At 38.2% G+C, this 15,582-nt stretch overlaps 3 protein-coding genes and 1 non-coding gene across 4 annotated transcripts; 3 read left to right on the top strand and 1 right to left on the bottom strand.

The window, feature by feature from the left end:
• The first annotated feature begins 4,280 nt into the window (after positions 1 to 4,280).
• LOC113311099 (putative E3 ubiquitin-protein ligase XBAT31) lies at positions 4,281 to 6,952 on the top strand. The gene is made up of 8 exons (XM_026559950.1): positions 4,281 to 4,668; positions 4,768 to 4,827; positions 4,919 to 4,990; positions 5,093 to 5,214; positions 5,316 to 5,456; positions 5,539 to 5,646; positions 5,868 to 6,126; positions 6,284 to 6,952. Exons 1-8 carry the CDS (start codon positions 4,486 to 4,488, stop codon positions 6,677 to 6,679), a joined length of 1,341 nt encoding a protein of 446 aa, XP_026415735.1. The 5' UTR covers positions 4,281 to 4,485; the 3' UTR covers positions 6,680 to 6,952.
• Positions 6,953 to 8,680: 1,728 nt separating this feature from the next.
• Positions 8,681 to 9,760, bottom strand: LOC113309634 (uncharacterized protein At3g17950-like). Its single transcript, XM_026558087.1, has 3 exons — positions 9,492 to 9,760; positions 9,228 to 9,389; positions 8,681 to 9,106 (listed from the first exon to the last, which is right to left on the bottom strand). The coding sequence occupies exons 1-3, from the start codon at positions 9,510 to 9,512 to the stop codon at positions 8,681 to 8,683; spliced, it is 609 nt and encodes a 202-aa protein (XP_026413872.1). The 5' UTR covers positions 9,513 to 9,760.
• A 1,293-nt stretch (positions 9,761 to 11,053) lies between these two features.
• Positions 11,054 to 11,126, top strand: TRNAF-GAA. The gene has a single exon. It is a non-coding gene; the product is annotated as a tRNA-Phe (tRNA).
• A 2,047-nt stretch (positions 11,127 to 13,173) lies between these two features.
• Positions 13,174 to 13,929, top strand: LOC113309928. Its single transcript, XM_026558446.1, has one exon. The coding sequence runs from the start codon at positions 13,174 to 13,176 to the stop codon at positions 13,927 to 13,929; it is 756 nt and encodes a 251-aa protein (XP_026414231.1).
• The last annotated feature ends 1,653 nt before the right edge of the window (positions 13,930 to 15,582 follow it).

A 15,582-nucleotide genomic window follows, 5' to 3' on the forward strand; every position in this document is an offset into this window, starting at 1 on the left:
AAACTAGACAATTGAACAATAAGCTTAACCATTTTCATATAACACTTTAAGACTTAGTTTGAGTAAAAAATGTGATCAATCATGTCTATATTTGTTCTTAGAGAGTTATTCAAATACCGATTATCTCATAGAAATAATTCTGATGCATCTGAAATTATTCGACAGGGTAAGTACGTGTACCGGGTAGGTGTACTGTACCAGTTTATGAATATTCTTGTCATAGTAGGTGTATCGGGTATGTGTACCCTTAAGACAAAAACAAGTTGAGGAAATCACAGATCTTTTATGGTATGCATACTTGGTATGCGTACCTTTCCGATTTTGAAACCAACAAATTATTTTCGCCTTGCATACTAGGTATGCGACCTTCCTGGTTCACGAGTTCACATACTTTTTATGATATGGATACCGGGTATGCGTACCAAAAAGTCGATGTCGAACTATAGATGCGCCGGTACGTGTACTGCGGCTTTGGACTTATAACAGTTCTCCTAGTATGTGAACTGGTATGCATACTGTCATATATCCATATTTACAGTAGTTATATATCTCCCTAATAATCAATATGAAACATTCTCGAATATCATCAATGACACATATCACTGTTCCAGGCTAATTTAAAATGATTAATCATAATTTAGGTCATGAGAAATAAATTGTTCTTAACCAAATTCATCAAGTATGAAAACATGTTCTTAAGCTTAGCATATTTCGAGAACGATATTTAGGATACAATTGACTCAAAACTTGACTCATGCGACAATATTTGATAGATAGAAAGGTGAAAACTTGAGAAACAGGTGGTTCAGTCTTCACTTACCTTTGCTGAACTCCAGAGCTCCTGTTGATCTTCGCCTTCAAACGGTAAAACGCAGTGATATATGAATCTCAACTACACACTCTATCCTAATCTGAGACTTGTCTAAATGTAAACTAGAAATCAAGATATACTTTTGATAACTAAATTTGACAACAAGCTTGAGATAGAAATACTTGTGACAAACATAGTGAGAGCATAATAGATTTTTAGAGTACACTGCGTCATTTTGAAGTAGTATCCTATTTCCCATGGGATTTGCTTTAAAGAGAGTCGAATTCCCACATGAAAAAGGAATAATAGAAAAAATCCATTGTTCTAGAATGTGTGTTCTATAACCCTGTGACGCCCCAACCTAATCACATGCTTAGATAATAAGATTACAACCTAATTGAAGCATCAAAACTAGATTAATGATCTTAAGGATTTCAATTTCAAAAGCTAATCCCAGAACATACCCATACACACTGATATTATACAATTGGAAATCTCTCGAGTGATATGAATATAATAATGTGTCGTTTACAGAATAAAGAAAGAATACATATAATATAAGATACACAAGAACACTAGATTCGATAAAGCTCTAAGCTACGAAACGGATATCTTCGCATACTCCATATCTTCGGATTACTGAAACTGACGTGGGAACAAGTGAGCACATCGTCCCAAAGGGTGCCCAATAGAAACAAATAACTTTCAAGTAATCACACTAACATATTACCAAGAGATAGAATAATTAAAGTTCAACAGCAAATGAGAACAATTAACACATCCATCGAGTATGATATGCACACAAATGATTTCCCCAGATAATATATAATATAATATTCGTAACGACCTCTCGCCTAATAGGTAATATTCGCAAACGGTTTCCCGTCCTATTAAGGTAATATTCGTAAACGGTTTCCCTCCCTATTAAAGACAGAAATTTAATATATAAAATAAATGTAATAATATTCGATCAAAACAAAACGATTGCATAAAGAATAATCAATCAAGTCGAAACCCTAAATCGGCTTACCAAAATTCTGCTTTTCCAGAATTAAATCGACAACAGCAGCATCACCTTCTTCCTCAGATCAACATGCTACTAAGTTCTTATGAATTTCTCATACAACTCGCCTCAATTCCTTGAAAAGAATTCGACAAAGAGGAGGAGAAGAAAGAACAGATGAGAGGAAGAAAGAAGAAAGAAAGAGAAAAGGAAAAGATAATTGATTTTCTCCTCGACACGTTTGGTGATGATAAGGAAGATGAAAATTATCAATCACCCAGAAAAAGGATAAGGCAGCCCCAGTCGGTTTAGATGTAAAATAACTAATTTTCCCTTCATAGAGTTCTGATGATTACTTCTTCTCTGATATCCGATTGACACGTTCGAGTAGTCTATCTCACATAACTTTTCGAGACCCATCTAGTGATACTAATTTCATAACTAGATCATTTGTTAGATTAGTTTCTATTAATTTAAATCTATATTATCTAATCGAGTCGTTAGCTGTTAATTCGTCTCTTGACCGGTCTAATAGCGTTGACGAGTTTGAGGGTCCTTACAAACCCTATCATAAAGAAATAATTATTGTATCTTCGGATGCATATATTCAGAACCATATACCTAGAAAAACAATATATTTTTGGTTGTCGGAAATGCTAAAGCAATCAAGGAAAAAATCCCAAGATAAGTTCCGATTCTTACAGAGTTGTGGGGCCCTCACACACAAAGGTGACCTTCTTTTAAATCCTATTGGTGGTGTGCTTTACGACAGGCGGGACGTAACACGAAATTTACCCTCGATATGTCTATCATCACTCGATTGTTATTTTATGATACAAAATTCGGTGTCAACAAATTTCAAACACAAATCATTTGTGTCATTACCTAATGATTCACCGATGTAAAGCCTTAAAAATTAGAAATTTACATAGTTAACATGCTTCAAAATTAAACCCGCTTCTTTTACAAGACAAGGTTGTTAAGTTTCTCTAACTTTCTTAAGTAAACTCTTTTCCCACCAAAGTAGTTTCAAAATGCATCATTCTTAGAATGCTTGTTAGTTGGGTAACTATTAATTTTTAGCATAAGCTTGTTTAATACGGTTTTAAAGTGACTCAAATAGCGAAAACCAAAAGAAAAAAACACATACTTTTTTCCATATTGGACATGAGTTAGAGCTAAGCTAAAGCTAAAGCTTAAGAAAGTCATAATTCCCACCACAATTTGATGCTTTTAGCGTTGGGATCTCCTATTCTTAGTCTCTTCAAACCCTAAGAAAAATATGTCTCATCAACCATTGATTTCTTGTTATGTCATTCCATTTTTAAACTTACTGTTAGAGGGAATCATCTACTCTTTATCATCATGTGTAATCATCTACTCTTTATCATCATGTGTAGCTAATTTTGCAAAACAAATTTGTGACTATTTAATAACAACTTTAGGAGGTATTTGAATTTTTATGCATGCCTTTCGAGAAAGAATAACAAAACCCATATAGGTGTGACTTACCGTTGCAACGCCTACAAATCAAGAGGCAAATCAATGAAATCATTTTGGAATTCATGACTAGAATTTCTAAATTTGTTTGAGGTAGTTACACCACTAATCTAATAAGTTATTCCTAGCTAGTGTAAACTACGCGGATATAGTACGACACAACACAACACGACACAAACATATTTCATCGACCTATTATTCTTATATGAGAATATGTTCCTGGCAATTCAACCACTCCATTGGGAATTGAGGGGTGGCTTGGTTGCTCAAGCACCCCCAAAATTTTAAAACCAACACAACAATTTAATTTTTTATGCCTCTTATGAAGTTAACGCATGACCCATCCGCATTGTTTTAAATTTTTACCATCCTAATATTTACTGTCTTAATCTTTAGTTCCCAGTTGGTAACTAGATTCATTATTTTTACTAAATATCACCAGTGATGCCAAAACAATATTCAGAACAAGAGTTTTATATTGACCGGAAGAATTCACCTTGTATTCTCCAGAGTCTCACATTAAAACTGGAGCCCCTGGAGGTCATCATGGAGAATTTATAAGGGACGTTTTTTTTATATGAGACATAGTGAATTTTCCCGGTCAATCAATCATTTTCGTATTCAAAAATGAAATTTTGCAAATTCCATCCGTTAGTGGAATCCGGTCAGCCAACTAGTGACATTATTGATTCTTACATTCAATTTCTCGCCGGATACAATTTTCAGACTCCCAAGGCACAGGTTACCGGAGTGTCTAAGGGTAAAAAGGTCATTTGAGAAAATTAAACTGTCACTTATGAACAACCGGTAGATCTACTGTCAGTAAAAAAACTGGAAGTTGAACAAGTGGAAATTGAACTGACAAATATTAATATTCAAATCTGACCTAAAACTGCCCGTTTCTCAGTCTATCTCTATCTTCTAATCTCGGTCAACCTGCCCGTCCGAACTCCAAGAGTCTCTTTCTATTCTTCTCCTTCTTCTTTCTTTACATAAAGCAATCAATCACCTTTTATCAAATGATCCACCACCACCTCCTCCTCCATCTCCACCACCACAAGCACCACCACTTCTTGATGAAGAAGATGGTGGTTGTACTACTACAGATCAAACACATTTGAAGAAGAAGATAGAGGGAGAAGTTTAAGGGGTTTGTTGGGTTTGGAGAACAATGGGTCAAGGATTGAGTTGTACCAGAAATAGTGATGATGGTGGGTTGTTTAATGCAGTTAAAATTGGTGATTTAGAATGTGTTGAGAGTCTTTTGAGAAGAAACCCAAGTTTGATACATCAGCTTACTGTTTGTGATAAGCTTTCTTCTCTTCATATTGCTGCTGCTAATGGCCAGATCCAGGTACAGAACACTAGCTGCAGTTTAACTTTTTGTGAAATTGTCTGTGAGAGGATTTTTTTTTTTTTTTTCTGATTTTTTGTTGATGGGGTTTCGTTACAGATTGTTTCCATGATGTTGGGGAAATCAATTAATCCAGATATACTGAATCGGAATAAACAAGTAAGGATCTCTGTTTTGGTGATGATGTGAGCAGTTCTGTTTTGGCCCTTTTGGGGTTTGTTTTGATTTTGTTCTGTTTTGGTTGGTGTAGACTCCATTAATGTTGGCAGCAATGCATGGAAAGATTGAGTGTGTGGAGATGTTGATTCTAGCAGGAGCAAATGTATGTTGAAATTGACACTTTTTGGGGTTCTGTTTTTTTTTTCTTCTTCTAAATTTTGTTAGAAACGGGAACTTATTCTTGATTGTGTATGATTTTGGTCAGATACTGATGTTTGATTCACTAAGTGGAAGAACTTGTTTACACTATGCTGCTTATTATGGTCATTCTGACTGCTTACAAGCCATTCTTTCGGCAGCTCAATCGACCCCAGTTGCAGATTCTTGGTATGGATTACTTTTGCTTTTTAAACATTTTTAGAAATGTAATTGGTTTTAGGAAAAAAAAATGAATGATTTGGCTTATTTGGGGTTTGAAATGAAAACAGGGGATTTGCAAGATTTGTAAATGTTAGAGATGGTAAAGGAGCAACTCCATTACATTTAGCGGCTCGTCAACGACGACCTGAATGTGTTCGCATTTTATTGGACAGTGGATCTCTTGCTTGTGCTTCTACCAGTGGATACGGGTAAATATTGGTGTAGAAATGTTTTCTTTGTGGAATTTCTTTTGATTGGATTATCTTTCAATTGATGGAGTGCTAATTGTAGTTGCCCTGGGAGTACTCCTCTTCATTTGGCGGCTCGTGGTGGTTCATTGGATTGCATCCGAGAGTTACTTGCTTGGGGAGCAGATCGGCTGCAAAGAGACTCGTCTGGGTAAATTTTCATTTTGCTTGATTCTCACTTTGATTGGTTCAGTACATATCATGACTAGAGGTGCATTTGAAGAAGTTAAGACGTGATTTTGAAAAAAAAAAATTGTTGCTTTTTTGCATATTGTTTGAAATGGAATTTTGCCTAGACAGTCAATAGATGACTCAAATTCTGGGTTGAGATTGAAGGTCTATGATTCACATTTTTGGTTTGTTAATGTGCAGAAGAATTCCATACTTAGTTGCAGTCAAATATAAACATGGAGCATGTGCTGCATTGCTCAACCCTTCAGCAGCAGAGCCTCTTGTTTGGCCTTCACCTCTGAAATTCATAAGTGAGCTTAATCCAGATGCTAAGGTTCTTCTAGAGAGGGCTCTTGTTGAAGCTAACAAGGAGAGGGAGAAGAATATATTTAAAGGAACACCGTACTCGCTTCCATCACCGTCACGTTCTGATGCTGAGATTGATGACAATATCTCCGAGGTAATAGATAATAGATTCCTCCCACTGGCAACTTGTAAATCTAGATTATATGCGGGTATAATAAGTTCTCTAAACGTATAAAGTTGGTATTATTTGGCTTGAGATTCAGGCATCAGAATCAAGAGAATAATACAGTATGTCTGTTGCTTCATTGCAGATCAGTGAAGCTGAATTGTGCTGCATATGCTTTGATCAAGTCTGCACGATTGAAGTCCAAGGCTGCGGTCACCAAATGTGTGCGCACTGCACACTAGCCCTATGCTGCCACAACAAACCCAACCCCAACACCACATTCCTTCCCATCCCAGTCTGCCCCTTTTGCAGAAGCAACATTTCTCAATTACTGGTGGCGAAGACAAAAACTGGTGATGAATTAGATATTGATCTCAACTCCTCGAAGCCAACAAAATCTAGGAAATCTCTTACCCTCAGTGAAGAAAGTAGTAGCTTCATGGGTATCTCAGGCTTGGGTTCATTCACAAAAATGGGTACACGGGGTTCAGGAAAAGTTGCCGATGCTAGCGACGACTCTGTCGATAAGCCTATTGATTAGTAAAACCCAAAAATTGGGTGGGTATATATATTATATAGGAAACCAGTTCCATCTGCTGTGTAGATTTTCGGGAATCTCTTAAAATGAGCAGAAAGGAAATGGAGATTGATTCAGAATAAACATTAGGATGGTATTACAAATTAGAGTTGATGAGTCTAGTTCAAGAGTCTTTGAATCTTAAAGATGTAATCTTTTTTCACCTTGAAAAATAGTTGAAAATTTCTGTGGTACACAAATTCTTATTTATTGAATTCAGAATGTAGCACCCTATCAATGCAAGCATTTGCAAACAAGCTTTCAAAAATTTCAATGCTTCCTTCGATCTGTTTTGTAGTCTTAGTCAGTGTGGTCAATATCTGCCGATATCGGGGATATTTCGGATATCGGCCTTAGAGCGGTAGGATAAGCATTGTATCGGCGATACGATATCTTGGCGATAATATCGTCCGATATTGGCCGATATATCGGGGATATTTCGTGATCCTATTTTTCTTGATGAACTTGATGAAAATGATGAATGGTTGGATCCACAGAACTTGGAAGACTTGGCGGTAAGGTGATAATGTAACTTTGGATGATTTGCAAGATATTCTTGGTGAAGAAAGTCGACCGGTTGGTAGTAGAGGTGCATGTAGCTCTCGAAGTAAGTCCACTTACCCAACCGACTCTGAGTATGATGGATATGATACTGATCAATTGATGCTAGACACAAATTATGGACTACTTAATGGAGCTAATGGAGTTACTGAAGATGATGATATCAATAGTGGCTCGTATATGTGATTTTGAATAAGACTGTAATATCCTTGTTTAATTACCATTTTAGGTAGTAAACTTTAAATTTGTTGAAGTTACTCTCCTGTTTTTGGTTTGAACTTTTAACTTGTTTAATTACCATTTTAGGCAGTAAACTTTTAAGTTGTTGAAGTTACTCTGTTGTTTTTAGTTAGAACTTGTTTATTTATCATTTTAGGAAGTGAACTTTAAAGTTATTGAAGTTACTCTTGTGTTTTTTGATAAAATTGATGGTAGCTATAAAATTATAGTCTCTAAATTTGGAACCGATATTATACCGATATTTGAACGATAATATCCCCGATACAAAGTCGTACCAGTGTATCGGTCCTGATCGAGATAAACCGATATCCGATATTAACTACATTGGTCTTAGTCTATGTCTAAAACTTTGAAAACAACTGTGACGATCCAAAATTTGCCCTGTAACCCAAAATCTTCCCTAACAAATGTGACGATTCAAAGTTTGCCCAGTAACTCAAAATCTGCCTCAACACTTGTATGTTTTCTTTGATCCATTGTGACTTAAAATATGCATTGTGATTCAAATTGTTTTAGCTTTTCCGTAAGTTGATGGCTCCTAACGGGGTACCAGATTATTGGGAAGGGTACTAAAAATTCATATAAGACAAGCTTGAAAGTTCTATGTTCTATACGAGTTTCGGTATCCTTCTCAGTAACGTGACACCCCATTAGCAATGTTGATGTTGCATGATTTTTTAAGCATTTTTTAGCTCTAAAAAGAGACCTATTGATCTAGCAATTGTTTTTGCAAGATAAGGTACCTGCTCTGATGGGTCTCTCAAGATGATCCTCCATGGAAAACTGGATAATTTATCTGCCCAAAAAATATCTCCAAAACTACACTCATGCATGGGTCATTACCAAAACCCCTGACACATGAAAGCATCCCAGAGCTAAGTTCCATGAACATGAAGACAAACAATAAGAATCTTTCACCAGACATGAGCCTTTAATGAGGACAGAAATTTCTTCATTATTGTAATTATAAATCTTGAAATTCTGAAGTTTTTTGCTGAGAAAAAGTCAGAGATCAAATAAACAAACTTTATTATTCTGAAAATTACAGTGTTTGTTGGATTTCTCACTTGGAACGTGGAGTAAAAAACCACCCAAAAAATCTTAGTCAATTCCATTTCTTTCAAAATTTTCATTTTCAGTGAGAAAAAGAAAGAACATGAGCTTTCAATTTGTGGGCACCCCACAAATGCATGATGACAATGGAAATCCATTAACATTTGATGAACCAAGACAATGGCTAGATTGTGATTGAGAAGGAGGAGGATGTGCAGCAATATGACCATCAATGTATAGAGAAGAATTTGCTAATTTTCTTTCGACTTCAAGGAAATGTGCTAAAGATTGAGTGTTGGTTTGTACAGTCTTATTATTATGATCAATATCAGCAGCAATGGGTTTTGCACATAATAAAGAAAACAACCAATATTTCTTATTATGTGACTTCATCTTGTTGTTGTCTTTCACTGATCTAAATGATTCCATTAGTGATCTTCTTCCAGTAAGTGACCTTCCGGAGAGATCTGTAATACTTGACACACACATTAAACTCCCAAGTGTCATGCTCTTGTCAGGGAAGAATGACCCTGTGGACTGAACACAAAACACTGTTAATCAACATTGTAAATTTGGGGAGCCTATAATGAGTCAATCAAGATTTTTCTGTTTGGGTCAATGTTTTGATGCTACAAAGAAAAGTAGTACTACTACTAACCTCAGTATCAACGTCTGATGAGAAGACAGTAGAAGTACTTGGTGAAAAAGTGAGTAATGTATTGAATGACATAGACCTAGCTGAAAGAGCAGCATCATGATGGTTTCGTACCAAACCTACTATTGCATTCAATGGTTGCAAACCTAATGGCCAACCATCTTCCTGTTGCATGCATTATTCAGAAATCAATTATCAGATCCCAAAACTGTAGAAATGGACAATAGTACACTGTTTTGTTTTTGCAAGTGAAAAATGATGCAATACCTGGTGATGAGCATGAGCCATATGTTTGTTGCTGTATATGTCTATTTGATGTAGTACTAATACTTCGTCTTGATGATTCACAATGAGAGTTGTGAAGTCACTTCCACACAGAAATAAAGGTGTTGCAATATACCTACCTAGAATATGTACAACCACTTCAGTACTACTGAAACAAAGTGGAAATGTACTAATAATTTGATTGATTGAGTGAAGAAAGGAATGAACTATCACTTCTTATTGGTTTCTAAAACACTGACACTGAAACAGCTTTGTTCAGTGTGTGTGTGTAAGAGATAGTGAGAAGAGCAACGAACGGAGTGGTGAGTGTAGTTGCATTTATAATGGAGTAGTTAGATTTTCATGGAAAGAAAATTCTTGGAACCCCAATGGAAATAAACAATTGTTGGAGGATTATTCTGAGGTGCACACGCCTATGTGTTTAAGATCTCAGTTTGAGATGTATGTTGAGTTCGTTTTTCAATCTTTTTCTGTGGTTTAAATGACAAGGTTGACGCACTGTTAATTATAGATTAATGGGTAATTAATGTGTTAGATTTACAGATCGATGATAACCGTTGCATTATAATAGTACAATGCAGATGACCGTAGAGTGTCGGCGGTGCTAGAGTCATCTCTCTGATGACGGTGTTCGAGTCGTACTTCTCTAATACTGTATTCTCAAAATAATAAAGTAATACTCTAGGTAATTAAGATGTTTTTGATAGCTTCAGTTTAATGGGTTTTTAGTTGAATTTATCAAGTTCTTGATGCTTTCATTTCCCCTCCATTCGAGATCTGACCCATGCACTATGGCACCACTCTTGCTGGTTGCCAGAGGTTCCAGCACCAAATGAGTTTGCAATATTTGCTAGACAGCCAGAGCAAGAGGAACTAATTAAGAAATTTCTTGGACTTTGGCTAGGCACATGCTACGTTGTTTAGGTGAAAATTTGGCGAGTGCTACTTCTTTTTAAAAAACTCATTAGGGAATAATTTGGGCATATAAAATCTATTAATTCTTGCAATTATGTGTTGGACCAGGTAACAACGTGTGCTTCTTCTTGTAAGAGCCATCCCCCCCCCCCCCCCCCCCCCCCCCCCCCCCCCCCCCCCCCTTTCAAACAAAGACTCTAGTGTAAGTGAATCAGTCGGTCGATTTACGCTTGTCTATTGTTAGGAATTTTCCTGGATGAGATGAAATAGAAAATTTAAAGTTCTTACACGGATCCAAAATCAATGTACCATATTGTAAACCTAAAATAAGAAATTGTAATCTTTAATGTGCGAGTGATAAAAATTTACCTAGTCATCTAAAATTTGTTTCGTAACAGAAAAATATATTATCATGACAAAAAAGCCACATTGTAGCGCAGTAGTTACCACTGTGAAACAAAAATCTGTCTCATGACATAAAGACGGGTAACGTAATCTATCGGTGTGATCCTGAATTTGCCGCATGACCTACGTTATTGTGCATCCACTAACACACAACAGGGGATTCTTCCTCTTTCTGACAGATGTATTCTGTATAAATATCTTTCAAAGCTCAATTTGTTGCATCTGCGGGGATAGCTCAGTTGGGAGAGCGTCAGACTGAAGATCTGAAGGTCGCGTGTTCGATCCACGCTCACCGCAATTTTTTAATGAAATTTCAAACCAAAGCCGTGCACCATGTTACATGGCACATTTTTAAAATATAGTACTGGCATTTCATCTAGGCAACAATTATGTCCAAAACAACAGATAGTAAACTCAAAAGGGTTACTCATCAGCAGAGACAATCTCACAAAATTGGTATCAAATAACCAACAAATTATAAGGAAACAAAGAGCGTTATCACAATCAAACGTCACTGTATCTTTCATAACATTATATCTGCTAACTATCCCATAATCTGTACAAGAGTTGCAAGAAACCCAATACCAACAAACAAAATACGAATTTGCAATTTCAAACCATATGAAGCAAGGAGAACAACTTTATCAATAACAGGACCACACAAAACACCATCTTTACTTTTCGTTGTTGCTAAACTCAGAATACTAATACGAGTGACGCCGTTCGAATCTGCTTTAATTGTCCATCCAGAATCCAACCCCGTACCTGCTCCTTTTCCTTGTATCGTAAAATTTTGAACTGACGATCCTGCTTGAACACCCACTTGGAAGTTACCAACACATGCATCATTATATGCACCGATGAATACTGACAAGGCACACTCGGAACCTTTTTTTGGTCTAACTCGTAGGTACACGAAATAGGATTGCCACGTGTCATACCAAGTAAGGTAATGAAATCCTAGTCAAAGATCCGTATCAGTAACCTATCAAATCAATCAACATCAGAAGGCGAGACACAGATCCCAAACACGAGGTAACTCCCCACCCCGAAGAAAAGCAGAAGGACCATCAAGATGATAAGGCGAAGCCATAAAAAGATTTCTTGGCGAAGAAGACAAAACGCGAAGTAGGAGTAGTAGAGCGCAAGAAAAGGACAGATGTCCCGACAAGACCATGTGAAGACAACGAAAGGTGGGGGGAAACTTTATGGAATATGCACCAGACGAAGCATAATAACCTCGGCGAGATGATATGAGCTGTATACCACTATGGTTGCTTAGGCCTATAAATAGAGATCTTTGAGCAATGCAAAGGGGGATTCTGGCAGTGAAGAGGAGAGAGAGAGAGAGTTAGGGTTTCCTTGTAATCCATAGACTTGGAGAGGGGATTAGGGTTTTCGATAATCCACGAGTATAACTTGTATTTCGCTGGAGATTAATAAATAATCCTTTGTTCTTGCGTTTATCATGTCTTAGATCTTATTTACTTTTCATTTGGGTGTGTTGTTGGATTTCCAGTAATCATATTTTGGCGCTAGAAACATGGAAGATAGGAGATCTAGGTAATTAGGGTTGAAAAAGTTCAGCTAATATTGAAATAAGGATAAGTTAATGGCTAGAGTACCAGATCGAGCAGCACACGTAATAGCAGTAAGGAAAAGCAAACGATTGGCGGATAAAATGGGAAGGATGGAACGAGCCGGAACATCAACTGCAGGAGGCAGACGAGAAGAGAACCAGCGGAGGATGAAAGAAGATGGCCTCAGGGAAGGATCGGTGCACACGTCCGATACAGACACCGTTGTCGAGGAGGAAATGACTCGTGAGGAGATGGAGGAGAATATCGGAGAAGAAAACATGACGTTGGACCAGCTAAGGGAGACGCTCCATCGTGAACGATAACGGGACCGGGACTTGGCAGAACAACATATGTAGTTGGAAATGCATAACGCTAGGTTAAGGCAACAAAACCGACAACTTAACGAAAACGTGGAGGATGCCATAGATTCGAAAGGGAACATTGTATCTTCGGAGGAAGATGAGATGCGGCGAAGGAGATATGAACACGAGGAAGACGAAGGAGGACGAAGAAGACGAGGAATGAATAAAGACGAAGAAAGAGACTTGAGAAGAGCACTGGAGATCTCACAATGGGAAGATAAAAGGCGGAGACATGAGGAGTAACAAAGAAGGGAGGACGAACTACAACGTCAGGTGAACCTTATCCAAGATGAGGAGGAAAGACGACGACTAGGTGAAGGGAGGCATAACGTGAAGAGAGGCCGTCACCATGAGGAGGATGGAGGAAACTTGAACCAAGAAGTTTTAAACGAGCTGAGAGACATGAGGGCTTTAATAAATAATTCACGAAGAGGTGGAAGAGAACAATTAGCGGAAGCGATAGAGGAAACAGATAAATTGCCATTCACCTATGAGACCATGCATGCGAACATCCCGGAGAAATGCGTGTTACCAACGCTTGCAAGCATATTCAGTGGATCGGAAAGTGCAGTGCAACACTTGAAGCAATATACCCTATCACTGATGCAATGGGGACGAAATGATGCAGTACTTTGCCGATATTTCCCTGCGAGCTTAGCAAGGGAAGCATTAGCCTGGTTTGATGGACTCCCGGAAAGGTCGATATCATCTTTCAAAGATTTGCAGAAGATATTCTTAACGACATATATAAGCAACAACTTGTTGGGGCCATGGATAGATACACTGTTCAACCTGAGGAGAAGGCCAACTGAAAGTTTGCGGGGGTTGGTCACGAGAAGGAGAACAGTATGCAGCAAGCTAGCAGGGAGAGTTGATGAACGAAACTTCATCTTAGCCTTCGTAAACGCTTTGATCCCAACGAACCTTCTATACACACAGATATTCATTATCCAGAACTCGATAACGATGAACAAGCTGAGGGAATACCAGGAGGAATATGTAGCGTTGGAAGAAAAGCATAGGCAAGTCAGCGAAGTGACGCTGGCCCCGGAAAAAAAGGGAATTCTAGGCTGTTACCAAGAACGGTGCACGCAACAAAGGATGAACCCATACAAGGGAAAGGAGATCCTACAGTTTCAGTCCCAGCAAAGCTCGTAGCCTTCTCGAGCGGAGATCAGGAGTGGATTGATCAACAAAGGTATGAGGAGTCAAAACAAAGAAATCATGAGCCACGAAGCTACAATGCGGGATACCAACCTAGGAATGATCAGGGACCCAGATATGGGGAAAGAAGGCCCAACGGACCGATCTTTGAAGATGTGAAACTCCCACGACTTAACACAACTGTGAAAAAAGTGTGGGAGGCAATAGTGCTGACGGAGAAAATCCCGCCCCCACCAAATTTCTGGAGGGAGCCCTTTTCGGGGTCACGAAGTCATGAATTTTGTAAATATCGTCGCTTCCATGGACACCACACAGGCAATTGCAGGAATGTTCGGAGAATTATACTTCGCTTGATAGACCAGGGGAAACTCGCGCATTTCCTAGAAAGTTATGTGCCACCCCCGCCACCTCGTGAGAATCAGCCAGTATACCGGATCGAGATAGATCGAGGAAAGAAACAATTAACTGTAACTCGATAATTCACGTGGCAAAAAGTCTCCAGGACTTTCATGACAATGTGCTTAAAAGAGTGCACAAGAGGGATTTCGAGGGAAACGGAATATTCAGCGTTATGACAAAAGAGCCGCTAGAGGAATGGCAGAAGAGGGAGATAACCTTCTCGGCGAAGGATGCACCTGATGGGGAAACTTCGCACACAAATCCCCTGGTCATGACCTTGAGATTCGAAAAATATTCCAGATGGGAGAAAGAGCAAGCTGAGGAAAGGAGAATTTGGGCAATAGACAGAATCTTAGTTGATACTGGGAGTTCAGTCGATATCCTCTTTTACCATACCTTTAGGACCATCGGATACAAGGACTCGGATCTTGTACCTTCTACATATAACATATATGGGTTCAATGTGGTAGCGTCTAAGCCGAAGAGGGAACTGACCGTGAAGATTCTCGCTGGCGAACTAGAGACGAAGGTCACAGTATGTGTCGTAGATGTCAATTCTCCCTACAATGCTCTCATAGGGCGGCCTTGGATACACGGAATAAAGGGAGTTGCTTCGACATATCACCAGGAGATCCGGTTCTCAATTCCAAGCGAAATCGGAGAGATAAGAGGAGATCTGAGAGACGCAAAAGAATGTATTACAAAAGACGTACATAACTACGAGGAGAAGATAAGAAAGAAGATGGAACAAAGGAAGAAAGTCAGCGAAGAAAGAAGAGCCGAACAGCTGATGGTATTTACGATAGAGTCTAGCAAAGAATTGAGCATAATGCAGGAGGACGATGAGGAAATTAATGAAGCAAAAGTTCATGTTGAGGAAGATAACAACGCAACTCAAGAGGAAGGAGGCCAGATCAATCAAAATCCAGGGGGAAAGGCCAAGAAGAGGAAGGTGATTAATGATTTTTCGTGGGGGTTGTAGTAGTAGTGGTAAGGATGGTTCGAACTCTAAGACTTGTGAAGGTGAAGGATTTTTAGATTTATAAAAATTATATACAAAAATATTGACAAATTGGTAGAGAGGTACTGAGACTAGGATTCCGCCAAATTCATTTCTTAAGGTTCAAATAATAATTCTTTTATCAATAATAGCTCGAAAAATATATTAAATATATCGACTCTAATTAATTTCCAGGATAGATTCTCAAAATATTAGGTGTAAATGTTAAGCATGGGACATCAAATCAT

Source organism: Papaver somniferum, chromosome 9 (genome assembly GCF_003573695.1).
Source record: "Papaver somniferum cultivar HN1 chromosome 9, ASM357369v1, whole genome shotgun sequence".
NCBI lineage: Eukaryota > Viridiplantae > Streptophyta > Magnoliopsida > Ranunculales > Papaveraceae > Papaver > Papaver somniferum.